This window comes from Marmota monax, unplaced genomic scaffold (assembly GCF_021218885.2).
Source record: "Marmota monax isolate L192 unplaced genomic scaffold, Marmota_monax_Labrador192_F-V1.1 WCK01_AAM20220418_F8-fsc00003, whole genome shotgun sequence".
In the NCBI taxonomy this organism is placed as follows: domain Eukaryota; kingdom Metazoa; phylum Chordata; class Mammalia; order Rodentia; family Sciuridae; genus Marmota; species Marmota monax.
The window spans coordinates 34,299,197-34,325,394 of NW_026694084.1; the positions used below are offsets into that span (position 1 = coordinate 34,299,197).

Here is a 26,198-nt window from a genome sequence, read left to right on the forward strand (position 1 = left end):
AGAAGCAGGGCTACACCAGAGTTGATCAGTTACAGCTGAAATTAAACACATGTGCTACAAGAGTTATGCCAAACAACATTATCAGAGATGTCTATTAATTTTTCTGCAATACTGCAATTGTTATTAGAACTACATCACACCTTTCATGGATTTCTTGGAGATCAGGCTGGCAAGCCCCAGACGAGATTTTCTCCAAGGTCCTTTCATTTCAGATATTTAGTGGTTTCCTGAGTAACTAGCACCCAACAAAAAGGTAAGGCTGTGGATGACCAGGAAGTTGGAAGCAGGCAGGCAGTGAGCCCTGCTGCAACTCTGAGAGCAGCAGTCTTTCAGCCAGGTCAGTGGCCAGTTCACAGGCAAAACATAGGCTGGTCAACAGTTCCAGACTGCAAATGCTAGCCCCGTGACTTCCAGCATCACCCTCTTTTCACTTCTGCCCAGCCCAGGACGACTACTTTCAGCAGTCTTTGACTACAAAAGGCAGAGATTTAAAGAGGTCTCAGAAGAACAGAGAAAAGTATCTTATTTTTTTCTTCCCTCTCTCCAACTTTTTTCTTTGATACTAGAAATCAAGTAGAGTCAAAAGTAATTAATAGATAGACATCTTTCTTGAGCCCTGCAAAATAGCAAAAAGAAAAATCAGCAAGGAAGCATAGAAGACAGTGAAAAAGAGCACTTGCCCAGTGTACACAAAGCCCTGAGTTCAATCCCAGCACAAGGAAAAGAAAAACTTTCAATTCAGAGATTCTATATTCAGAACCCAAAAGTCTACCAGTCACTACCATATGACCTTAGACAAGTCATTTAACCTGAGCCTTCATTTACTCATAGTAGAAGAATAATGCTAAGAATGCTACTAGAGTGGCCTTTTATTGGATGACAGATATATAAAATGTTTTTAAAACACTGAAGATGTATATATAAAGGGCAAGTAGCCTTAGCATGGAGAGTATCTGCCCAACAGATTTGGGTCTTGCTTTAAAAAGAGCATGGATTCTGGCACATAAAGCAAGTTTACTTCTTCCTTTCATTCTGCAGGCAAACTTACTCTTTATGGACCACTGCTGTCTATGTCCAGAAAAAATATACCCTAGCTACTCTCAGACTGGGGCAGAGGCTTGGGCCACTGAGCCTGAAATTCTGCGTGGGATGGCAGAATGACGGGGAGATTTGTTGCCTTTTATTGTTTTATCTTCATGAGGTACTTAAGCAAAAGTACCCACCTCAATTTTATCTAAACCCTTCCTGAGAAGGGTTTCTTCTTTTAGGACTACACACTCTTTGGGGATAATTCATGAGCCCCTTAAGTTTAGTAGCTGCTATATCAAAAAGTACGTCCCATTAAGTTTACCTGTTTTCAAAATATACTTCCATTCTAGAACACAGGGCGGGAGCAGGGGGGCTGATGAACAATCATGTCAAGCCTTGGCCACAGGATTCCTATGTGTGGCATTCCTAACTTATGGACCTAACCCCATTTATTTTAACACTGATAACCTCTAGTCATCAGTATAGAAGAAAACACCCAAAAGGTTTTAGATATAAGAGTGAAGAAATACATACAGATGAAGTCTGACTGGTATGCATGAGGACTCTACACAAATGGGATTAATTCCCAAGTCCACTACTTACTGACCTTGGGCAAAATGTAATATGTAATTTTTGATTTCTTCATCTGTAAAAGGAGCCAACAATAAAAGGAGGGGGAAAGCATTAAATAGCAGCATATATCAGGCTTACGCATAGTAGGAGAATCAATAACTGAATGAGAGAGGCTTGATAATCTACTACATTCTATACTTTCATTTCTTCGCCTTCAGAAAGGACTGAACACCCCATTGACAAAAATTAAAATAAGCCTCTGATGCCAGATCCACACCTGACTGCCAAGTTCCTTGAGAAGACTTTTAGATAGCACCTCTTAAAGGCAGGGCTGTCCACCTTTGTACTCCTGGGCCTGCCAGTAGGAGGCACTTAACAATCTGTACATTGCCTGCAATGGTAATTTGAGTGATTTTGATTGTATTGCAGACATAAAATGTTCTATATCATTTCTCCCATCCATGAACTTGCCCTTTCTACCCTGTTAAGAGTTATAGACTTATTTCTTAAACTCCATTAGCTTCTCTATAATATAATCCATATAATAACCCTAATGCTTTAGCAGGGCTTGGCAGAATGATTTGTACATAGCAGCACTTCTCCAAGATGTGTGAAGCGAATGCTTTTCATGGATCATACCTACATAAATTCTCACATTTAAATCAGAAAACCCATATCCCATATATAAGCACAGAGGGAAAAATAGTATGTTTAAGTACCACTCTTAAGAAGGTCCCTCAATGTGGTCATGAAGAAAACTAAGCTTCTAAGAAACCTAGGCACCTATTTGATGAGACCAAAATTAAAAGGTACAAAGTGAAGCCTCCCATGTGCTCTACCAAAACCACTGAAATACATCTTTGCAGACATTTAGGACATTTACTTTATGTCTTAAATGTTGAAAGAGTTTGCTAACTCTGTTTATTTACTAGTCAAATCTTGAACACAAATCACTTCATCTCTTTGGGTCTCAGTTTTCATGTTGGGAAAATGGAGATAACTGTCCCTCTTCCTTTACAGAGCTCCTATGAGGATTAAGTGTAATCATGCACACCAGATGCCTACCACAGATCTGGTAGAGAGCAGCTGCTCAATAAATGGGCAGAACACCACCACAAAAATATAATACTGGCCCAAGATAAAATAACCAAGCAGACCTTTTGACCATCTCCCTTCTATAAAAGGCACTGAGCATTACCACTCAGTCTTTAAAAGGTGGATTCCGCCTACAATGTCCCTCATAGCAGTCCCAAATGCCTGACTGTTCCCTTCTTGAGTCACTTACTCATAACTTTCAAACAATCACAAGTAAAATGGCACACATTGTGTGCTTTGGGTGCTGAATAAGCAGAACATTGGCTTTGGCTTGAAAAACTTGGCAGAGTACTAGTCAACACATTTCTGCCTCCCAAAAGCAGCCTCTCATATGTGCCAGCCAAGATGTGGCTTCCACAGCCATGTACGATTCTTTATCATCAAAGCAGAAGCCCAAAAGCAAACTCTTTGCCTCTTCTTAGCATACATTTCTAATTCACTTCCTAGAGTGCTCATCACGAGAAAATTTAAATAAAAGCCCTAATATCTGCACAACACAGCATACTCCTGCCAAGGAGATATGGCAAAAGAGAGGATGGGTTAACTTGGGGTTTCAAGCCTGGAGACCTCAGACAGCTTTTGAGTTGAGTTCCATATATGCTAATTAGTAATCCAAAGAACAGAAAAGGTCATAAACAAATAGAAAGATATTTCATTACTAGAACTAGAAAAAGAGAATTCCAAGCGACCCAAATTAATCCTTATTCTGGAATTTCCACATCACCAAAAAAGTACCCAGAAGTCCTATTCCTAAGAATAACCACAAAATAACACAAGCCACATTCTTAAAGTTTCCAAATACCTCACTTGTGAAGTATATGACAAAAAGATTTTGTGGTATGTCTCCAAATGTTTCCTTAAATTTATATTTCATTTCACCATGAACCCCATATTTTTATTTTTAGAACTGAATTTGAACAATTTAAGATATCTATAATATATTTATAATATGCAACCTTGCATACATAAGCTTGAAAGGGGAAATAAAAACTCAACCATGGTGGTTGGAAAAGCATTTCACATTTGTGCAAAAGGTAACTACAGTCCAACCTTATGGAAAATGATTCAAGAGTTAAAAGATGCAGATAGGGGACAATGGTTTCCGAAGCATACTGTACTCGGGATCACAAAAAGAATTACAAAACTATGTGCTGTCCTGAATGAAAACATTTACTGTATCATCAATGAACTCTAACATGACATTTTTGAACTTCCATCCTGGTTCCAAATCCTTCTCAAGTTCACAAATGGACCACACTTTCATTATGGTTGGATTTTTCCTACTTACTGTAGCAAGACAGTATTCCTCGCAAAAAAGAAAGAAAATGGGAAAAAAAGAAAAAAAAACCCTGTATTTGCATTTAAATGTAAACAAAGATCAAAAACAGCTGCAAGTAATTTGATATTAACTTATCCTAAAGTGTTGCTGCAACATGCAAATACCCTTACCTATCAACACCAAATACCCTTATCACCTGCTGCACAAACAGAATACAGTAACATTATCTGAATATACAGAAAGAAAAAGAAAGTTAAAGTAACTGACAGCTCTATTAGCAGGCACTGAAAAACTTATCTGGAAGGAATATAACCCTTCAGCCTAATCAATGTCACATCCTTTAAAGGATTAGTGCATAAAAAGGATGCAAACTGCTCCTGTATCAACATGTTCCAATTTATTACAATTAAGTGAAGGACAGTCTCATCATGAGGTCGAATGCCTGGCAACTCTGTTTCAAATCAAACACTAAGCATCACACTAGTGAAACGGACTGACACTTCACAGAGGAAAAATAAAACAAAACAAAAACCATTTACCTCTTGCTCTCAAACAAGTTTAGTCTGGTGATACTTCTCCATTCACTTCAAAATTTATTTCAATCACCTAACAATGACTCTGGAGAGAACCCTAGAAGCAGTCCCAAATGGAATGAAACATTCAGACTAATTCACAGCACCTGGCAGGCAGGCATTGTGGAACCTAGCACTGAGAAGTCTCTTACCTCCTAAAATCTAGAAGACCTGTGCTTCAGAATACCAGGTCTATATGAAAGTACAAGTATCAAAGCTGATGTATCAAGTGCAGTTTTATTGTTATTTTGGTGGGATTGAACCCAGGAGCATTCTACCACTTAACAGCATCTCAGCCCTTATTTTTAAAAGGGGGTCTAAGTTGCCCACACTGATCTCCACTTTGAAATTCTCCTAAGCTTCTCAAATACCTGGGATTACAGGCAAATAACAGTTCGCCCTCAAAAACTCAAGCTTCCCAATATTAGGTGGCCCTAAACCTTAAAGAGCTATCCCCTCTGAGAAAACCATCTCTCTTCCTAACTTCCACCTAATACTGCCTTTCTAGTTGGAATAGGCTTGGCTTGCTTAAAGAAGTGGTGCTTTATGGCACTTAGATATGGTACTGAATTCCAAAGCAAATGTCTTTTTTTTTTTTTTTTTTAATTGAGGTTTCAGAGGCTTCTGTAGCTTCTGGGCTTGCGAGTTCCTCCTTATCCATCCCACCTTATCACTAACTCAAATTTTTGAAGAAATCGATTTGCCCTTGACCCTGCCCCTGGACACCCTCAACGCTTTCCTTGAGGGTCCAGATAACTGGAACTGTTCTTTCTGCAGCCTTGGGTTTCCCCTCTCTGGTCAACACTGCAGGCTGCATCCGCCTCATATCTCCCTTTACAATCTAAGGGTCCCCTGCAGACCTGGCGCAGCAGCCCTGAGCCCTACCACAGCCAAAGCTGATACAGGAGCCGGCTGGAGAGTTGTTTGCACAGATCTTCTTCCACCTGGGCTTTCGGGGAAGTCAGGTGCCAGGCATTAGCTGGGAGGAGTCTTGGGATGGAGACAGTCCCAGCCTGACTTCTTATTCTTTTGCGATTTTTCCATCAGCCCTAATCTCTGCAGCTACGCCTGCCTGGCGGCGGCGAAGTGCGCTCACTGCCCATCTCTCCGTCCCTTACTGGTGACCTTGGCCTTCCCACTTCAGCCCTTGGTGGCGCGACGCCACCTACTTCGCGGGTTAGCAAAGGGTCACAATGATGTGGAAACGCAGAGCAGACCTGCCTGACTTCCAGGCTGGGTGCAAGATACAGAACGGACTTCCCTCTTCTGCCTCCTCAGAGTGTGGAGAAAGCTCGCTCAGCTCTTCCCCACCTCCCGTCCCTGAGCCTTTAAACATGTAGGACCCGGGAAACCGCTGACAAATGGGGAAGGGGTCTGCAGGTTTAAAGTTCCCCATTCACCCAAGAGTGGGCGTGGGGGTGGGTCCTTGAGGGGGTGTGGCTCCCCCTGGCCCCGACATCGCGGTCCTCCCCAGTTCAGAAAGCAAGAGCATCCCACTGCGAAGCAGCGGCGGCGCGCGGGGGCAGCGAGCCAGGGTCCCCGCGGCCGGGCCAGGGTCCTGGGCCGCGACCTACCTCCTCCAGCAGCGTGACGGTGTTCCTGCAGTTGTGCAGCCGCGTGGTGAAGCTGGACGTGGTGGGCGAGTTGTAATCCTCGGTGGTCTCGGCGATGAACTCGGACACGGAGATCTGGTCCGGCATCCTGCCGGGGGGGACGAGACACAAGCGGGGGCGGGGGGTGAGTCACGGCGCAGGCTCCCGGGGCCGCGGGCCGCCCGGGGCTCATGAACGCCCCGCGCGCAGCCCTGCGCCCAGCCTGGCGCGCTCCCACCCGCGGCGGCGGGAGGAAGGGCGGGCGAAGGCGGGCAAGGGCGGTGCTCCGCGCCGGGCCCTTCAAACTCCGAGACGCGAGAGAGGCCGGGGGGTCCGGCTCCCTGTGCTCATGCCGGCGGCGCCGCAGCTGCTCGGCGGCGCGGGTCGGGGAGGGTCGGGGAGGGTCGGGGAGGGCCGGCCAGCTCCGGCGGCTGCTCAACGCTCTGACAGGCGGCGGCGCGGGCGCGACCGACTGAGCACACACTCCGGCGGGCGGGCGGCGCTCCCGCCGCAGTCACGGGGACAAACAAGGAAGTGCTCTGCGCACGCGCCGCCCCCCCCCCGCGCGCCCCCGCGCCGCCCCCGGCCCGGCCCTGCTCCGACGCGGGCGTCCGGGGCGGACGGGGGCCGCGCGGCTTGCGGGGCGCCGGAAGCGCGCATCCCCGGGGCCGCCCCCGAGCAGTTACTTCAGCGAGCTGGTTACGCGAGCGTTTTGCAAGAGGGGACCAGAAAAAGTTGTATGCGTTCTTTTTTAGTCCGGTGTGGGTGCAGGAAGCGAGGCCGGGAGAGCCGCCTCCCGCTGCGAAGGCCGCCGGCCGCGCGAGGGGGCGCGGGGCGTGGCGCAGGGGCGGCCCCGGGGCAGCCCGCAGCTCGCGGGCGCTCGCCGCCGCGGGAGGCTGGTCTTGTGGTTTTGGTTTGGTCGCTAAAAATGCTGAGCGAAGACCAGTGAAAGGATTTTGTTTTTATAATTTCCTAATCTTTTCATTTGCATTTTCTCCGCCCCCCACCCAAACCAGGAGAAAAGACGAGGATCAGGGAGTGTAGAGGCATTTCCCAGGTGCAGATGGTGTCCAATGCTGAGCGAAGGTCAAATTTCAGCTGCAAAAGTACCAATTGATAGCTCACTCCTCGGCCCCAGCAGATGGCTATTTTTTTAAACTAGCTCAGTTTACTGTTGTTAACGCGAAGAATGTAATTCCTCACCATTGACTCTAGATGAAATTGATTTTACAAAGAAGAAAAAAAGCTAGGCCCGTGGGGTGCCTCATAATTGGCTCCAGTAATTGGAGCCTTTAGGAGCCTTTGATAGTGGCCTTGTAGCTGATCTTCCTGATGAGCACCTTAGATAGGGCTGAAGGCTGGCCCTGTGGCCTCTCCTCAGCCCGTGCTCCTGCCATTTTCTATGGTTAGGGGTCTGTTCTCTGCTCCTATTGGGCCTGGCACTAAGAGGATTCTTGTCAAATGGAAATGCATCACCTCATTAATGATCAAATATTTATTAGAGCCTATAAAGTGCTCTGGAGAGTCACTCGGTGACAATGCTCCTGGTGTCATGGAGCTTATCTTCTGGTAGAGCAACAGAAAACTAGTAAATACACAACAAACGTGGAGTAAATAAACAGGAGCCCAGTAATGGCGTTGAGTGTGAAGAATGTTCAGAGAAGGCCTCTCCGACAAGGTGAATGGAAAAGAATGAGGGAGTGACCCACAGGCTACCCTGTTGGCTATGGAATCTTAGACCCTCATTTGCCTCTTATGAAGGCAAAAGTTAAGGACTCCAACTCCAGGAGGCTATTATGAGTTCTCATAATGCATGAGATCTGCTTTGTGTATTGGAAGCCATTATGAAAGTGTGATGTTTATCTCCCCTTATTGGCCAGGCTGGAACCTGCACTAGGCCCCCAGCCAGGTGCTCATCAGTGCCCTCCAAGGGACCATGTTTCATGTAGGAAAGTGCATCCACCAACTAAAGGAAGAATTTTCTAAGAGAACACACACAAATCACCTTCCCTGGCAAAGTGAAGTGTTGAGAAATGCACTTTGAGAGGCATTATTTTAAAAATTAGTAAATAAATAAACAGGTACCCAATAAACACAAGTACTTTCTCCCATTAATACTTTAAAAGCTGGAGGTTCTGGGAAAATAGCCAGGTGGCAATAGCAGGTAGTTAAAAATGGTACCTGGGGGTCAAGTGGTTGCAGAATATAGCTTTTGAAGTATGAGCCACCTAGGAGGAAACTTCTTCGTCCACTGCATCTGGAAAGTTCTATAACTTGGAGCAAATATGGCTGCTATTACCTTGAGCCTCAGTAATCCTGTGCTCCCCCATGGAAACAGTGAACATTACATGGAACACTTAGACTTCCCTCCTCTCTGAGAATACCTTATTTCCTCCAGGATAGAAATAAATTCAGACTTTGAATTCTTCTTTTCTGTATTCCAAATTGTCACCCAGCACCTGTCACCTCCACTAAGCTGGTAGCTCTTTCCAGCCTCTATATCTGGCAGATAGTAAACAAATATGGGCTGTTATTAAAAGCCAAGAGCTGGTGAATAATTGCCTCAGTTCCAGGAGGTCTTGGGTTCCAGAGCTTTCTCTTCTAATAACTGATGCTGTCACCTTGGGCCTGGGTGCTATCACTTATAAAATAAAGAGGAGAATGTGTCAAAATGACCACACAAAGTCCTCTCACCTGAAGCTGATTGGTGTATATATTGGGCCCTGCAGATGCAAGGAATAAAGATATTATAGCAGGTTAAGCTAATTGCAATAGTAAATAGCCAGGGATTTCTTTCTTGATTGAATTCACTAGAGCCCAAACTGCTGTCATCAATTGCTGTTTCAGTTTCATTTGAAGATTATGTTATTTTTCTGCTCTTCCCCTATTTCCTTTGACCAAGAAAGGAATATACAAACAATGAGATGTTGTGCTTTGGTAAGTATATATGCCTCAGACTGGTCTGCAATTAGAAATTTCAAAGGTTTACACCTCAACCCACCATTTCTGGTGTTCATGGACCAGCATCCTCTTTAAATTTGAAACTGCCCAGTGCAAACCATCTGCACCTAACATTTTCTCAAATACCCTGCAATCCATTCCTGGATATCTGAAAGCAAATAGAGTCTGACGTGGGCAAAATTTAAATGCTGTATTTCTTTGCCTAGAGCTGCCCAGAAATATATGCCATCCTTGCCAAACGCAGGAAACATATATATGCACTCATTCTTATGCTCGTGTGCACCCAGCTTTATATGAAGCAGGCAATATCTTTGTTGTCGTCATTATAATCCCCCTCCAAGACTGTCCAGCACCTTTGTACCTTTCATCCTACCGAGTGCTGCTCACCAGGGCAAGACAGTGGTCTTAGCTAGATGGTCTTTGCCTCCTTAAACACAGGAAGCAAGAATGGTGGTGGCTTATTCTAGATAGCAATGGTGCTATGACCCCACTGTCACCAGAGAATTAACTCTGAGTTCACATATCCGGTTGCAGGCCTCACTCTCCCATCTGCCTTATAACCAAGGGGAAGCATTTGCAAGATGACTGACAGTGAACCAGAGATGGATAGTCAGGGGTGCTCCCTGGGCCCAAGAAACCAAGAGGAGCCACTGGTGCTCTGAGCCACAGTACCAGCCAGTGACAGAATTCATCAAAGCCTCCCCAGTTCCCTCCTGGAACAGAGGCAATGGGGAGAGAAAAGGCTTCATGTTATGTAAACCTGGGTTTGAATCACTATTCTGTGACTTGTTAGCCTTGCTTTTTCATCTGCAAAATTAGGGTAATGGATAACAATAAAGCTGTGTTTCAAGTTTTTATGTGAAATGAAATGAGAAGATATGGATAAAGATGTTAACACATAGTGAATAATCAACCAATGTGAATTCCCTTTGAACTCTTTTTTATGTGAAGTATAACTATAAATACATCTCTGTTCATTCCACAACTCATATCTCTAAATTAGTCACTTAGAGGAAGGAAGAATAAAGGGAGGAGAAGGCTGCATGGTAATTACAGAGACTAGGATCTCAGATGTGTGAAGAGTTTTCAGAGACCTCACTTAATCCTTTCAGTGTCCTCTGTGAGGCCAGATCCATTAGTGATAGTTTGGATTTTGGAAGTAACTAAACAGTATCTAGAGTCATAAGATGAATGCCAATCAGAAGTAAATTGGGATCATAAAAAAATAGCCCCATTTTCACAAAACACAGCTTCTTTAAAGAAGGATATTCTGGCTGAAGCAACTTCTGGGAGCAAAAACAGGGCATTAAATTTGCTGGAACATGAGTTGGAAAGACCTGGACTCACATTTCTGACATGCAGCAGCTATGAGACCTTGTTAAAGTAATATGTACCTATGAATTTCTTAGTGTTTTGAAAATACAATGAGCTAAGGCACATACAATGCTAAGTATGGAGTTCTGAACACACATTCCCTTCTTTAAACCTCATGACAACTTTAAAAATTAAGTGTAATTATCCATATTTACCAGAAAGGAACATGAATCATCAGGTATACTACAGGATACTACTTTTTGACCTCCTTTCCTGGGCCAGCCAGTGTTTTCAATCATTTACCTAACAGTCCTGAGATGCAAATATGAGAGTAAAGGGACCTGAAACATAATGAGATCTCACTGCAAGTTAATGTCCCCAGCCAACTCTGCATCCAGTGTTTTTTCTACTGCCTGAAAAATTGTCCCCTTCACATTGTATGATACAGTATTTTCACTATACAGTGTTTTCCAGCCCAGACCACCAAAGAAAGTGGTTTCCCTATTTCACCCGATAACTCATGAACTTCTTCTTCTACCAACTAAAAGGAGTAGTAGAGGAAAGGAAAGTTCTTTGGGGCAGGAGCAGGGAGGAGTGAATTTGATTCAGTGTGTTGTGCCATCAGGCTCAAGTTGCCATATTCTATGAGCTAAAGACTGTTTTCTTCATGTTCTTTGTATGAGTGCTTCTCAAGGGCACTCATGAAATTTCATGTAATATTTTTAAAAAGCCTACTCTTAACTCCCAAATGTACTTAATTTAATTTAAACATTTCACATAAAACCACTAGAGTATTCTCAGTATGTAAAGAGGAGAACATGGTTTGTTTGGAGACAAAAATCTCTGGTCCCTGACTGTTCCTTCTGATGGAGGTAAGAGCAAAAGATACAGAGAGTATACTGGGAACCCATAAGGCATGTAGTGTGACTATCAAGTGAATGAACTTGGGAATATATTTCTGTTCAGTAAGAAATATCATTCTTTGGGGCTGGGGCTCAGTGGTAGAACGCTTGCCTAACATGAGTGAGGCACTGAGTTTGATCCTCAACACCATGTAATCATTCCAATAATGTCAGCTAATAGTTTCTGTGCATATTAGTCAGCAGGTATATTATTCCTGTTTTATAACAGGGGAAACCTGAAGCTTAGAGGTCATGTAGGGCAGTATTGAAGCAGGACTGGACAGTCTGATGCCACAGCCCAGGTGATTAGCCACAGTGCTCTGTGGCTCAGCAAAGACAATTAATGGGTCCGTACCCCAGGATAATTTTCTGCTGCAGTCTGTTATCTTTATCTTCCTTCTTGGAGCTTGATTCAAATGCGAGCTTGACTAGCTTGGGGAGCACTTCCCTGGTCCCACTCCTTGGGGATTAATCTTTGGGGATATTCTCAATACAGCCTTTCTCCCTTTGTGGTCAGCTGCTGAAGGATGTTGGCACAGTTTCGGGGAACCTCAGAGTCAGGTACACATGGCAAACTGAGAACCTCCCCTGTGACAAGCAACTCTGCTAATGTCAGGGCTTGGCTGAGAACTCATCTTCCTACTGAGTTGCCTGCAAAGTTCCCAGATTGTCAATCCCTGGGGACACTCGGAGGCTAAGTCCTATAGTCTCTGGATCACCTACATCCCCCAAGAATTAAAGGAAGGACAGAAGGTTCCTGGAGCCCCAGGCTTGACATTTTACAAGCACCATCTTCTGAAATCTTCCCAGGAACAGGGTGAGGTGGCCTGTTTTTTGCTGAGAGAATCTGGGGACAGGTTATGCTCAAGGTCAGCAGTTAGTAAGAGAAAGCTCTTCACAGCGGCCTGAAGCTGACCCTGCAGGCCCTTTCTTCCCCATAGAAGGCCTGCCTAGCACAGGCCCCCCAAGGCCTCCATAAATGTGTTTTGAATTGAACTGGCTCCCTTTTATAAGCTCCATCATTTCTAATAGAAGTAAAACAACCTCCAAGTAAAGAAAAATGGTGGTGTTTTATAGGATTCCTAAAAATGTACAATCTATAGAAGTGAAGGATTCTAAGTCCTACTGTATGTCTGAAAAAGAAACATTCACCTAAAAAATGAGAACATACAGAACATCCAGGCTTCTCTTTCTTTGATGAATTTAAGTTGAGCTAATCACATGTAACGGTGACCTTTTCTATGCCCTCTCAAAACCAAGATGTGCCTGTTAGGGCCCTTTTCCATGGCACCATTTTCTAAATATTTATATTTCTCCACTTATTCTATGAACTCCTTGAGACCTGTGGGGCAGGGGCATTCACTGGGATAGCCGCAGAGTCCTGGGTGCTTAAGAGGTACTTATGGGATAGATGGGAGAATGAGTGAATGACAGGCAGTTCTGTATGTGGGAAGGGTGGAGAGCAATTGGGGCAGGAGAGCCAGAGAGAGGCATGAGTCCTGGTTCTTAGAGCTGCTTCTATTATCTTGTATCATGAACAACAGGAGCCAGAGAGAATTTCACGGATAACGGGCTTTCCAATCCTTCCGTTTTTTTGATGAGGCAACTGGTTCCCAGGCCGTCAGGTGATTTGCCTGTGATTTGGATCAGGCATCCTGGTTCCCAAGGGTTTCCCAGTTCTTCATCTTTCCCAGCTACATTTCAAAACTGGTAAGAAAGACCCTATCTTTAGACAACTCCCACCCACTCAGATTATGTTGGTCTTTGCATCAAAGCATCAAGGAATGCTACCGGACTCTTATCTACTATTTAAAAATTGTAACAGGATAAAATTTGGCACACCATCACTAAACGGACACCCTTAATTTTAAGAAACAAGACCTCATCCTATAGTACTTGCCTCCTGTTTTTCTTCTCTCTTCTCCATCTCACTCTCTCCTTTTCCTGTCCTGCTTTCCAAAGCCAATAAATTCTAAATCCTCCCATGTCATCCCTTCCTTTCCTCACGAGCTATTCTATAACAGTACAGACGTTTTTGTGACCTTAGCACGGAAAGTCAGCTGTGTTATTTTTTGTAAGCAAACCACATCTTACCCCAAACCAGTACAGCCCTACAACACACGCAGGATGCAGGTCAAATTTCTCCTTTGCCAAGTCCGCGGTTGTGACTGACATTGTTCTTTCTGGTCATTTTCAGAGATGAGATCATTGCCTTCTGACTCCCTGGGGACATTCTCTAATGGGAGCAGAGGTATTAGGATGAAGCCCAGTCTTCTCAGTTCTGTTCCAGTTTTTAAGTAGCCTGGCAACCTGGATTCCAATTACCCCGGGTTCCGTCCCACCAGCCACTTAACAGGGTTGTTACCTTGGGTGACTAACTTAATCTCAGTTCAGTTTTAAAAGGGAGATGATGATATGGTAAGGTTGTGGTAAGATTTAAATGAGGTAATCTATGCAAGATGCTTAGCGATGTAACTGGTATATAGTGAGTGACTTATAAATATTAACTACTAATATCATTATTTGAATTCTGAACAAGTACTATTTCTAGAATCCAAATTTTAAAAAAGTAAAATAAAAGATAAGATTCAGTCCCTGTCATCAAGGAGCTCATAAGTAGGCAGAGATGCCAGATTTCAGCACAATGGATTAAATGTTCAAAGTATTCAAACAGAAGAGGAAAAAGTGACCTATGAATGTAAAGTCCAAGGAAAGGTGATTTCATGGGTCATGCTGTCTCTCTTTGATTTGCCCAAAGTCCAGCTAGGCCTATTTCTATAAGCACTTTTCAAAGTTGAAATACTGAAATACTACTCAAGAAAAAAACAAAAAGATAGATGGCCACTGTCAGCAATGAGGTGTACCTCAGAAAGAATGGGAAGGAGGTTGGCTTCTTTTTCTCAGCCAAAGCATTTCACCACCTCAATGGCCTCATTCTCCTTACTCATTCTCCTTATGGTTAAAACCAGCAGCCTGGGGCAAATGCTTTCTGAGGTCCCTTGGGCAATAACATCCCATAACTCAATGAATTATTTTTTGACAGCAGTGTAACAACCAATCCCACACACCAACAGGCTCCCAGCTCTGCTTCAAAGTGTACTGACAAGCCAAGAGCTGTCGGAGGATATCAGTTCTGGGTGAGTGCTGCTCTTAGGGATACCCAAAATCTGTCACGGTATCCCATTGTTGTTTTCAAATATAGAATTTCACCTGCAATGTATTTGAATAATGAGCCATATGATGAAAGAATCGTACTGTAATTTTGTCAGATATAGGGTACTGTTCCACTTGAAAAAGGAAACTGCCCACCCACTACAGTTTTCTTCTTGTCATATGCTATTGGTTAACATCCATCTCAAATGTGAACACTCCAAATCACACTAGGAGCTCTCATTTAAAAAAAAAAAAAATCTTAGGGCTGGGACTGGGGCTCAGCAGTAGTGCACTTGCGTAGCATGTGTAAGGTACTGGATTCGATTCTCAGCACCACATATAAATAAATAAAGGTCTATCAACAACTAATAATCATCATCATCATCATCTCTACAACTGCTAACAAACCTTCTGACAGATATACCTAACTTCTATTCTCTTTTTTTTTTCCTGGTTTTTGTTTGCTTATGAAAAATTATCAGTTTTGCTCTGGCCTTAGAGGTTCAAAAGTATGATGCACCCTAATTTATACAATTTGTTTGTTTTAGTGGATAGCAGAGAACTTACAGTTGATTGGCTCTGGACGTTATTTTCAATATATTCGGGAGTTTTATTATGCGAATAAACTTTCCCCCTAATATTTGGGTTTAAAAATTAACTTGCATTTATCCTCAACTATTTTTAACATATTGAAACTTCAGCAGTTCTGACAAAACTTTAGGTCATTGACTACATTTTCTGACTGCCCTACATCCCCTTCTTCTAGGAACTACCCCTCTTTGAGTCCTTGTGAGTCTCAAGAAACTGTCAATCATATGTTTCCACCTTCCTAACCAAAGTGCTAGACCCAGGCTGTCCATCAGAGTGTTCCAGACTCCTGGAAACAGCCCTGGCTGGCTCACTTACACTCAGCCTTTAACTTGAGAAGAGCAAGCAGAATCCCTTGTGGAGGATTGCTGTAGACGCCAGGTAAAGAGGGAAGTGACTTTTTTTCTACAAGACTCAGCTCAAAGAACATAGTAGGCCCTCAGCTGCTGGTGAACATCTTTCCCACTTGGTAGAGCTATTGCCTAAGAATGATCATAACAAAAAGATGGCAAGAGATGGGGTAGGGAATAGATTTCTGGTGACATCATTTGAACCCCTGGTCCACAAGATCTACCCTATGCCTTGCTGTTAATCCAGCAATTCTTTGGAATTCCCAGTTATGTGAAAATCTATGCTTCTTTTTTAGTCTAATTTGGATTTCTACCACTTCAACTAAAAATGCCCTGGCTAATCTTTTCCTGGGCTCCAGTACCATCTTCAACAGTTAGTCAATGTGTGATCTTGAACAAATATTTCCTGCCTGAGATCCTTGGCTCTTCACTAGAAAAAGGGGATAATAATATCCACCTCGAAGGATCGTTACAAAGCATAAGTTAGATAATACACATAAAATAATGGGAGAAAATATTTGCAAATCATATATCTGATAAGGAAAGAGTGTCTAAAATGTACAATTCCAGAAGAAAAAGATAAATAACTAATTTTAGAAATAGTCAAAGGAATTGAATAAACGTTTCTGCAAAGATATACCAACAGATGATAAGCACATGAAAAGATGCTCGACATTATTAATGATTAGGGGAATGCAAATCAGAGTCACAACAAAACAACACTTCACACCCACCAGGCTGGTGATCATCAAAAAGATAGAAAATTAAAAGTGTCGCTGAGGATGTGCATCAGGTGGAACTGCCCTGTGTTTCTGGTGGTGATATAAGATGGTACAGCAGCTTCAGGAATTAATCCGGAAGTACTCAGAAGGCTAGATACAGTGTTACCAGATGACCATGTAGTTCCACTCTGGGTCAGAATCCACATTTGAAATCCTAATCCCCAAGCTGATAGTATTAGTACTGATTTTGAGAGGGAATTAGGTCATGAGGGTGAGCCCTCCTGACTGGGAATCTTGCCTTATGAGAAAGCTCTCTGGCTCTTTTTCAGCAGGTAAGGATACAATGAGGAGCTGTAATCAGGAAGAGGGACTCCCCAGAATCCAACCCTCACAGTGGACTTTTAGCCTCCAGAATGAAGAAATAAAGTCCTGTGGTTCATTAGCTACCCCATCAATGGTGATTTGTTTTAGCAGCCTGAACTTAGACATACTCCCAGGGATATACACAAGAAAAGAGAAAACATGTCCACACTATACATGAATGTTATAGCATTATTCTTCATAGTCAAAAAGTAGAAGCAAACCACATGTCTAGGAATGGATGAACAAAAATGTGGTATATCTATACAATGGAATATTATTCAGTCGTGAAAAGAAAGGAAGTACTGAAAGGTGCCTACAATATAGATGAAACTTGAAAACATTATGCAAGTGAAAGAAAAAAGAGTCACAAATTGGATGATCCCTTATATTAAATATCCAGGAGAGGCAAACCGTAGAGACAGAAAGCTGATTAGTGATTGCCAGGGGCTCCGGGGAGGGGATAGTGGGTGATGATGACCAATGGTTACAGGGTTTCTTTTGAGGAGTGAGGAAAAAGCTCTGGAATTAGATCATGATGATAGCTGTACAACTTCAAGAGCACACCTCAAAGGAGAAAATTTCATATTATGTGAATTATAATATCAATTTAAAAAATAACCACTGCAATGATGCAGGTAGAAGGCACAATTTGCCCATTAGTAATAACTATAATTCTAGGATTTAGCATCTACTATGTACAAGGCAATCAATACAGTGATTTTGTTTAGCCCTCACAACAACCCTACAAAGTAGCTATTACTTTCCTCATGTCTAATGGATAGGAAATTGAGGTTCAGAGAAGTTAATGTCGGTCCAGGGTTCTGCAATTAGTATGTAGTGATTCAAACAGTCTATCTGATTTCAAAGCTCACTCCCCTTCCACTCTACCACACTCTAGGTACCAAAACTACTCTCTACTGGATGTAGCAGGAACTGCTGTTTATACCCTCTATCTGGTCTCCCTTCACTCAGTAACAAAGCCCCCATTTAATTTAGGGCAACAATAGATACAGCTAAAAGACCCATCTTCTAGACTCTATTGTAGCTGGTGTGGCTGAGTGGCTAAATCTAGCCTGTGACATGTAAACAGAGGTACTATTTAGAATTTTGGGGAAAGTACATTTAAAAATGAGCCAACCTGGCTAGAGGAGGACTCTTATTGTCCTTCCCCACTTTCCTTCATTCTGCTGCCTGTAATTTAGAGGTGATGGCTGACATGTCGGTAGCCATTTTGGATCATGAGGCAATTTCTAAGGAGGGCAGAACCAGAGACACAGAAAAGGTTTGGGTTCCTGATAACCAGAGGTACCATCTGGTTTTAGATTCTATCCAGACTTCTCTGGTCTGAGAAGAAAAGGGAAAAAAAATCAAATTGCTAATGTTATTTGGGTTTCTGTTTAGATGCAGTTGAAATGTAATCCTAACTTATATACTGGGCCTGTAAAAATGCTGATCCAACTAAGAATGTATGAAAACAGCTAATCTCAGAAGTGGTCAAATTAAAATTATTCTAACGGAGTCATTTTCCTAACTTGTCCTCTATGTTTTAGATTCTATACTTAGAAACTTAGGGATTCCATTGAATTATTCTAAAGACAATCACCGAGGCCTATTTTGTGCAGCTATAGAATCATTGTAAAGACTGGTCTCAATTCACCAAACACAGACATTACATCTCATATGCGCTTAAATTTCATCTCAGAAATTGCTTGAGAAAATCAGCCACAGAGGAGCCAACAGGCTCCCACAGAGTGGATTTCTGAAGAAGCAAGTTTATTTACACAACCTTTGCACAATTTGGTTAAGGGAGAGGAGACAGGGAAGATTCCAAACACAAAGTAAGATGATTAAGCTCAGAGACATCTTTGCTTTAAAATCAACATTCTGCCCGATATTTCCAGTGCAATCACTTAAAATTCCAGAATTATTTTCCTGGCCAGAAAGACGAATGGCAACGCCCTTTCCATGACAGAAATAGAAGCCCAGTTTTGTTATTTATCTGCTTCCATGAGATTGATGTTGTATTGGTCAGTCGGTGTATTATGTGTAATCCGATGGCATGTTGATACAGTATTGTTGGGTCAGTATGGCTTTTCTTTGATCATCCTTCTTTCTCTAGGGCTCTTTAGGATTCAAACCACAATGACGTAAGTAAGGATAGAACATTTGAGGGAAGGAAAGATTTTTCCACACTGTTTTTTGTCTGTAGCTTGATATATCTAATTTTGCACATATTGTGAATGGCTACAGCTGGTAACCCAAGTATTCTTTCTTTATTTTTCAGTTGTTTATAGACCTTTTTTATTATTATTTATATGCAGTGCTGAGAATCAAACCCAGTGCCTCACCCATGCCAGACAAGTGTGCTACTGCTGAGCCCCAAGTATTCTTTATGAGGGCAAAATTCTGGCTTTATTTGCTATTATGTGCAATCATCTGAGAGAATTCAGATGAAAACTGATTACAGACCTTTCTCCAGACCCTGTGTGAAATTTTTACCTCGGTCTTTTCTAAGAGTGCATGTGTGCACACATACACAATTTCATCTTTTCTAGAACACAGGAGCCAGGAAGTAAGCAACTTAGATCCCCAGGCAGCAAATTCATTTCTACAAAGTCCATGCACTAAAAACTACGCAATCATCACAGATGTACCCCTCAACCTGCACGTGGCCCTTGTTTCCTCTTACATATAATTCTAACAATTTTGGTGAGCTGATTTTAGGCTTTCAGCAAACTAAACAGAGCACTGAGCTGGGAATACTGAAAAGGACCCACAAGGAAAGGGGGGGAAGTACCAACCACATACTAGAATTTTGCTAGCACGCTGCCCCACAAAAAAAGAAATTCTAAACACACAGGTACACTGATGAGGGCAGACCATTCTACTCATCTGATCCAAGACTCAATAATAAGCAGTATTTGAAAATGATGGACCTCTGTATTCAAGAAAGGGTTTGAGGCATGAGGCAATAGTCTAGGTGCCATGCTACATGCAGGTCTTTGTAGAAGGGTTTCCAAGAATAACATAAAATAAAGAATTCTTGGTGTTCAAAGTCCTTGCACAAAACGCAGCTCTTTTAGAAGAGCATGAGTACCCAAGCTGAGCACAACACTTAAAAGTCCAAAGACCTGGGATCCAATCCTGGCACTGTTACTTGCAAGCTTCATGACACTGGCCAAAGACTCAAGTTAGTTCAGACACACATCCCTCATCTCCAAAATGGAGCTAATGAATGATAGCAACTTAGGGGATTAAATCAGCTAAGATATGTGAGAGTGAAACATGTGTGTCCCATAAATGTCCACTCAGTCCAAAAAAGTGCGATCTTACTATGGCATAAACCTTCATGCTTTCAATAAAACTATTATTCTAAGTGTTATTTACTCTGATGCTGTCAACTAAAGTCAAAGAAAAAATGTAAGCTAGCAATTTCACTCCAAGGTTTATGCCCAACAGAAGGTGCACATATGTTTGCCAAGAGACACGTATGACAATGTTCATGGAAATATTATACAATTAATATAATATGTACAAAGGCACTGGAAAAAACCTGCTTTTCAAAATAACAATTCTGCTACTGTGAAGACCTGTAAAGACCCACTTCTATCCCTAGTCTTCATATTCCAGACACCTGTTGTCCTAGATTGTAGGAATGTCTTCCCACTGTATTTTTAATAATGTAATCTGCCCTATTCTCTGAAACCCAAAACAAAAGTGTAATTATAAACCACACAGAAGATATGGCCCAGGCCTCTTTTCCATTCTTTGACTCTAAACAGGGGCCGACTGCTCTAGCCAGAAAACAGTCCTGTCCTCAGAGATCCATGCCACCTCTATGCCCTAAGCCTTCTGACTTTTGCCAAGGCTGGTTCCAACATTCATAACAGAGGCTGACTATATCCAGTCTTAAGCGGGGAAAAGCTAAAGAGTTGAAATAGGAAGGAAATGAATATATCTATCTCTTACAGCAGGCAAGAGCCTGTGTGCTTTCTGATATTTATCTCATTTCATGATCAACACAGCCCTGTAAAGAAAGAATAATTGCACGGGGCTGAAGGAGCACGTCCAGCATCACAGAGTTACCAAGTGCGTTTGTCTGCATAAGAACCCAGTTCAGATGCCAAGTTCAACCGAACCACATTGAAGGCCATAGGCAGAGGAGACATCCATTCAGCATGGATCTGGAATGGATTTGATCTGGACAGAAGTTTTGTGTGCTAGTGTTTAAACCCCAGATCGTCCCATTACCAACCCTAAAATTGCTAAGTTCTGGAATCAAGTTCCCATTTAATACAGTCTCCTCTTCAAAATGCAAAAAGGCAGTTAGCTACGGTGACACTTCTGGTCTGGAGTGACTCTACTATTTTGAGTAATTGCTTCTCAACCACTTATAGGCCTGTTGGACTCAGTGAATTGCAGGTTTTGTGCCACTCAGTGAACTGGCCCACTGTCACTTGGTTCGTGGAGAGGAAACTGAACAGATATTAAAGTTGGGCTGACCGGAGCTGAACCCCAGCCCTCCCCATGTTGCCTGGTGCCCGGCCTCCCGGCCCTGGAAAATGGCAGGAGCTGAATACATCTTGGCTTCTTTTCATACAAAGAGGATAAGAAACCACAATGACCAGCCCTGAAGGACAGTGGTGTAACTTTTCAGAGCCCCCACCTACAAGGCATCCAGGACACCCTCAAAGTGAAATGTGAAAGAGTCTGGCACCATAAAAACTCCTGTATCCCTGCTCCTCAGCCCCAGCACTCCGTCCCTCAGTGGAGACAGCTCTGGGATCTGAGCCTCACTGAACTCATCATCAGCTGCCTTACCTCCCCCACCTGCATGTTTGCTACCCATTTCCTACTGCTCTGTATTACTGGTCTCGGCTTAGACAGCCATCTTTCCTGGTGGTCACCTGATGGACAGACAGCGAGGACCTGGATGGATGTCAGGGGTGATTTATGGCTACTGACTTGTGTTTGGTCTCAGGGATCTAAACCCTTGAATCTATAGTCCTTGGGCCACAATTCAGCCTCCCTGGTCAACATTCTATGGGTCACTGTAGGAATGGACCATGAAGAAGGAGACCCTGAGAACTGGCTATGGCTGGAGATGGGAGGAGCAGATGAGAAATTTAAAAAAAAAGTAATGAAAGCAAAAATAAAAGCAAGCAAGAAAGAAAAGAAAATGAGGTCTCCTCCCTCTCATTTCCCAGGGAAGGGTTTTGAAAGGTGTAACAGCAAGTGTAGGCACGTGGGCTCCTCCTGGCCAAGAAAGGGAAGACAAAAGGACACTGCCACTCCTGCCCACAGGCCACTACCCAGCGCTTTACCTCTGTCGAGGCTCCGTTACTTCTCACACAATGTGAGTGACATCAGATGAGGAAACTGAGGTACTGTAAGAATAGTCTTAATCTAAGAGGGGCCTTGGCCTCTGTAACTCCATTTTGAAATAAAACTGCAGTCCCACCAGGCACGCCTAGGGAGCCCTCCAATATGGTCATCAGGCACAGCCCGATAAAACTAGTCACTTTATACAACCCTGATAAAACTCAAAAGTAAGTCTCTGTCATTTGACTTTGCCCTGATAAAGGCAAAAGACAAGAGATCAGGGCAGAGACCACCAGACCAGATGACTTGACCTCAGAACAAAAGATGTCACTGAGAAACCTGGTAAGAGCTGATAGGGTTTGGAAGGGCGGTCAGAAGCCCCAAAATTTAGTGTAAATGATGGAGCAAATGAACAGACATTCAGCCAACCTACACAGATACCCACATGCCAGAGAGCCTGATGAGGACCTGGACTGATACCCCAACTCTTCTCATCATTTGCCTGATCCTCTGCATCTTCCTAACGCTCTCAAACTCTACAGCCACATCTTGACCCTAGTGAGAACTGCATGACCCTCTCCTCTCGATCCCTGACCTGGTCGCTGCGGTCTGAGTGAGTATGCATCTGCTGGACTTAAGATCTAAGACTTAAGACTTTAAACCTAGCACTTAAGCTTAGCATGCTGCATGCTGTGGGAATGTCTGTAATAGGTCTGTCATGATTAAGTGTGTTTGCAGTGCTTAGAATTAACTTAGAATTGTTTGCTTTGAATTGATTATGTCTATTGCAATACCCAGCATTAAGGATTGTCATTCCTTGATTAAGAACCTATAGAGTGAAAGTGATTTGAGTGAATAAAACGTTGGAATGGGCAGAAGCACGTGGACATTCTTTAACTCTCCCCTCAATTGCAGATGTTGCACTTTTGCCCATCTTGACAGAAAAGCTCTGCCTATGTCCTGACAAGTAAGTCTATGTGATTTCAAAGCTGCAACTTTTTCTCTGTCCTTTGTCTCCAACATGATGTTTGCTGATGTACCTGAGAAACAGCCAAGTGGGAACACACACTTCCACTTATCTGACAGGGAGGCTATCTACCCTCACCCCTGCCTCATCAGAGACACAAACACATATTCATGTACCGCATGCATTCACACTTAAAAAGGAAAAAAAAAAGGAATTATCAGCCATTTGGAATTATAGTTTTCCTTTCTGCTTCTTCAATCCAGCAAATATGGGCTTCCAGATGCGTACACTACAGTAATTCAGGCTCTTTTTCTCTCTCTCTGGCTGGGAGATCTTCTTCAGAAGATTTCAATTTGGAAGAAAAGGTCTCCTACCCTTGAAGCCGGAGACAGGACCACGCAGCTGGGCTGGGCCAGGTGCCCTGAGCGCTGGTGTGTCTGCCGGGCCCAATGGACTTTGCACTGGGGCTGCTTCTCCTGGGCTTAGCTGAGGAATTCAGGCAAAGGCTGAGCCGCAAGGCCCAGTGATCTCAGTGATTGTGGCTGCATGTAGCTGGTGTGAGATGAGCCTGGCGTTTACTTCTTCAATTAAAAAAAAAAAAATGTTGACATCCAAGTTGAAATAGGGCAAGAGGTGTGAAAAGTTTTCTAAGAGCCACTGAAAGGAATCAGACTGGCACAGAGTCGCAGGGACTGTGCCACCATCTTCCACAACCACCAACCTCCCAAATGGCAAGGACAGCCCCCCCCCCACACACACACGCACACACCCGCACACACTTAGAATTCCCCAGCTCAGGTGTGAGTGACAAGCAGAGAGTGCAGACCCTCACTATTTACGCGACCCGCCCTGCCAGAGCACCTCTTAGCTGCAGGCTCTGTGCAAGGAGAGTCAACACAATGAGCAAGGCCACAGCTCTAGACAGAGTTGCACATGGCCCTCCAGGCCCACCCTGTATCCTTCCCTTCCACACTGGACATGTCTCAGAGCCCCTTGGCCCTCTGCTTCCAGTCTATTTCAGGCAATGGGTTACTGCAATGTGACTGCAGGGAGACACCTGGCCAGGGGCATGTTCCCCTCCTCTCCAGGTTCCAGCCCTCTCAGCCCCGTCTGAAGACCCTCCCCACAAAGCCTCTGGCTCCAGCTTCCCAGAGGTATCTCCTCCCTTATCCCTTCAGATCTTTAGAGGAGACTGGGGTGCCCCACTATCCCTTATGATTTCTGTGCCCCCTGCCTACACTTCTCCTGAATTCAGTTCTCCTGAGTCTACCCCTCTTTGGGGCATACCATCTGTTTCTTGCCCAGACTGATACAGGGAAGCAACCATCCAAACAGACAATTACAGTATAATGCAGAACAATAAAAGATAATATTGTTTCCCAGCAAGCTGCAAGAGTACTGCAGTCTGATTGCTTGGGGTGCGCATTCCAGCTCCACTACTTACTATCCCTGTTAACCTCTTGAATCCTCAGTTTACACCTCTAAAAGATGAGCTTAATACTATTAATAAAATAAAATGAGCTTAAGACTAATGGGAGGGGGAGGATTAAATGAGATAATACGAGTTTTAGACACTTTGTCAAGGCTGATAGATACTAGCAGGAATTCTTAGTCAACCATGCAGTTCCTTCCACAGAGTGTCAAGGGTTGCCAGGGAAATTGGGAACAGAGGACACAGAGAAAGGGACAGGTGATGGTAAAGGGAATTGGGAAGGCTGCCCAGAGAAAGTGATGCTGGGCTGCCTCCTGGAGAAGTTAGCTAGCAGGACAGCTGGCCATGGAGCTCAAGGCAGAGGGCACAGAGGCCTGACACCCAGCAGAGGTGGGTGCTTTGGGCTGCTCAGTGCCAACATATGCCTCCGTGGGACGAGCACTGTCGTGGGAAAGGTAGGTAGGGGCAGCCAGTGAAGGTCTTGGAAGTTCAAGCCAAAGAGCTTGGTCTTTGTTCTAAAAGCCACAAAGAGCTTCTAAGCTGGCCGAGGACATGAGCAGGTTTGATGCTAAGAAGGTTCAGTCTGGCCACGATGCTGGCTCTGAGCAGGGCACAACATGAGCACATAGTGGGTGCTTTGCACACGGTGGAATGAGTGATGCACACCAGCAGTTCCATACAGCAAAATCTGCCACCTCCCCACCTCCCGCCTCCCGTCCAACTGACGCGCAACATAAAACATGCCATAGTCCGGGAATCTTACAGTCACAGGGCTTTTCACATGTTTTCTTGTTGGATCTCTTTCATAATAATTAATATTGCTAAAGTATAATAAAAATATCTATCTGGTATTTGTCCCTGGCTACTGACACAGATCTCCTAAAATCCTTGCAGTCTCCTGAGTGATAAGTGTCTCTCTTTTTTTCTCCCGCGGTGCTGGGAACTGAACCAGGAGCTCCTGTCACTGCTCTGCCACCGAGCTACACCTCCAGCCCCATCAGGGTGTCTTTTGCATGCTGATGAGATGATTTGGGGGGCTACATAATTTCAGGATGGTCTCCAGAGAGACCTTTAGGAAACGAAGAGGGGCTGAAGGCAGAATTCAGTCACCAGTGGCCAAAGATTTAATCAATCATGCCTTACATAATGAAAACTTATATAACTGCCTAAACTACAGGAACAGGGACAGGGAGTTTCCAGGTTGGTGAGCACAGCGATGTGCTGGGGCAGCAGCATCTAAGGAGGGTGTGCAGCTCAGGCTACCTCCCCTTCCCTACATACTGCCTTCAGTGTGTCTCCTCCATCTGGTTGTCCCTGAGTTGTACTCTTTTTTTTTTTTTTTTTTTTTTAATATTTTTTTAGTTGTAGATGGACACAATAACTTTATTTTATTTGTTCATTTTTTTTTACATGGTGCCAGGATCGAACCCAGTGCCTCACACATGCTAGGCAAGTACTCTACCACTGAGCCACAACCCTGGCCCTGAGTTGTTTCTTTATTAAGAAAACAGTAATGGTAACTAAAGTATTTTTCCTAAGTTCTCTGAGTTGTAGTAGTAAATCATGGGATCTAAGACAGGAATTGTGGGAATCCCCGAATCTACAGTTGATTGGTCAGAAGTACAGGTGGCCCCTGGGACTTGTGACTGACACTACACCAAATCATTGGACACCAGTTGATTTTGGAAAATCAAGGAATTGCTGGGTATGGAAAAACTCCATACATCTGGAGTTATAAGTGGTACCAGAAAAAAAAGATGTGTCACCCATAAATACTACTTGACAGTGTATGCAGGACACTGCCGCCCTGTGCCTGCTGTGAGACACTCCTGGGCCACGCCAGCAGGCTGACCAAGAGAACAACACTCTTCTGGGTGGTGCTGTCCTACTGACTCAGCTGCTGACTCAACTGTCCCCCTGGGTGTGGCAGCTGGAGGCACTTGGGACCAGCAAAATGCCACACCCTGAACCTGGCACACCCAGT

The 26,198-nt window shown here is 43.8% G+C and overlaps 1 protein-coding gene across 5 annotated transcripts in view; it reads right to left on the bottom strand.

Moving 5' to 3' along the window:
• Asap1 (ArfGAP with SH3 domain, ankyrin repeat and PH domain 1) overlaps window positions 1-26,198 on the bottom strand; it is a 324,201-nt gene that overhangs the window by 247,973 nt on the left and 50,030 nt on the right. For 4 of the 5 annotated variants that reach the window (XM_046464612.2, XM_046464614.2, XM_046464613.2 and 1 more), the window contains exon 3: window positions 6,123-6,249. The exons of the other annotated variant lie outside the window; for it this stretch is intronic. In XM_046464612.2, coding sequence (XP_046320568.1) covers window positions 6,123-6,249 — 127 coding nt within the window. The remainder of the gene's footprint in view (window positions 1-6,122; window positions 6,250-26,198) is intronic. 5 annotated transcript variants of the gene reach the window in all.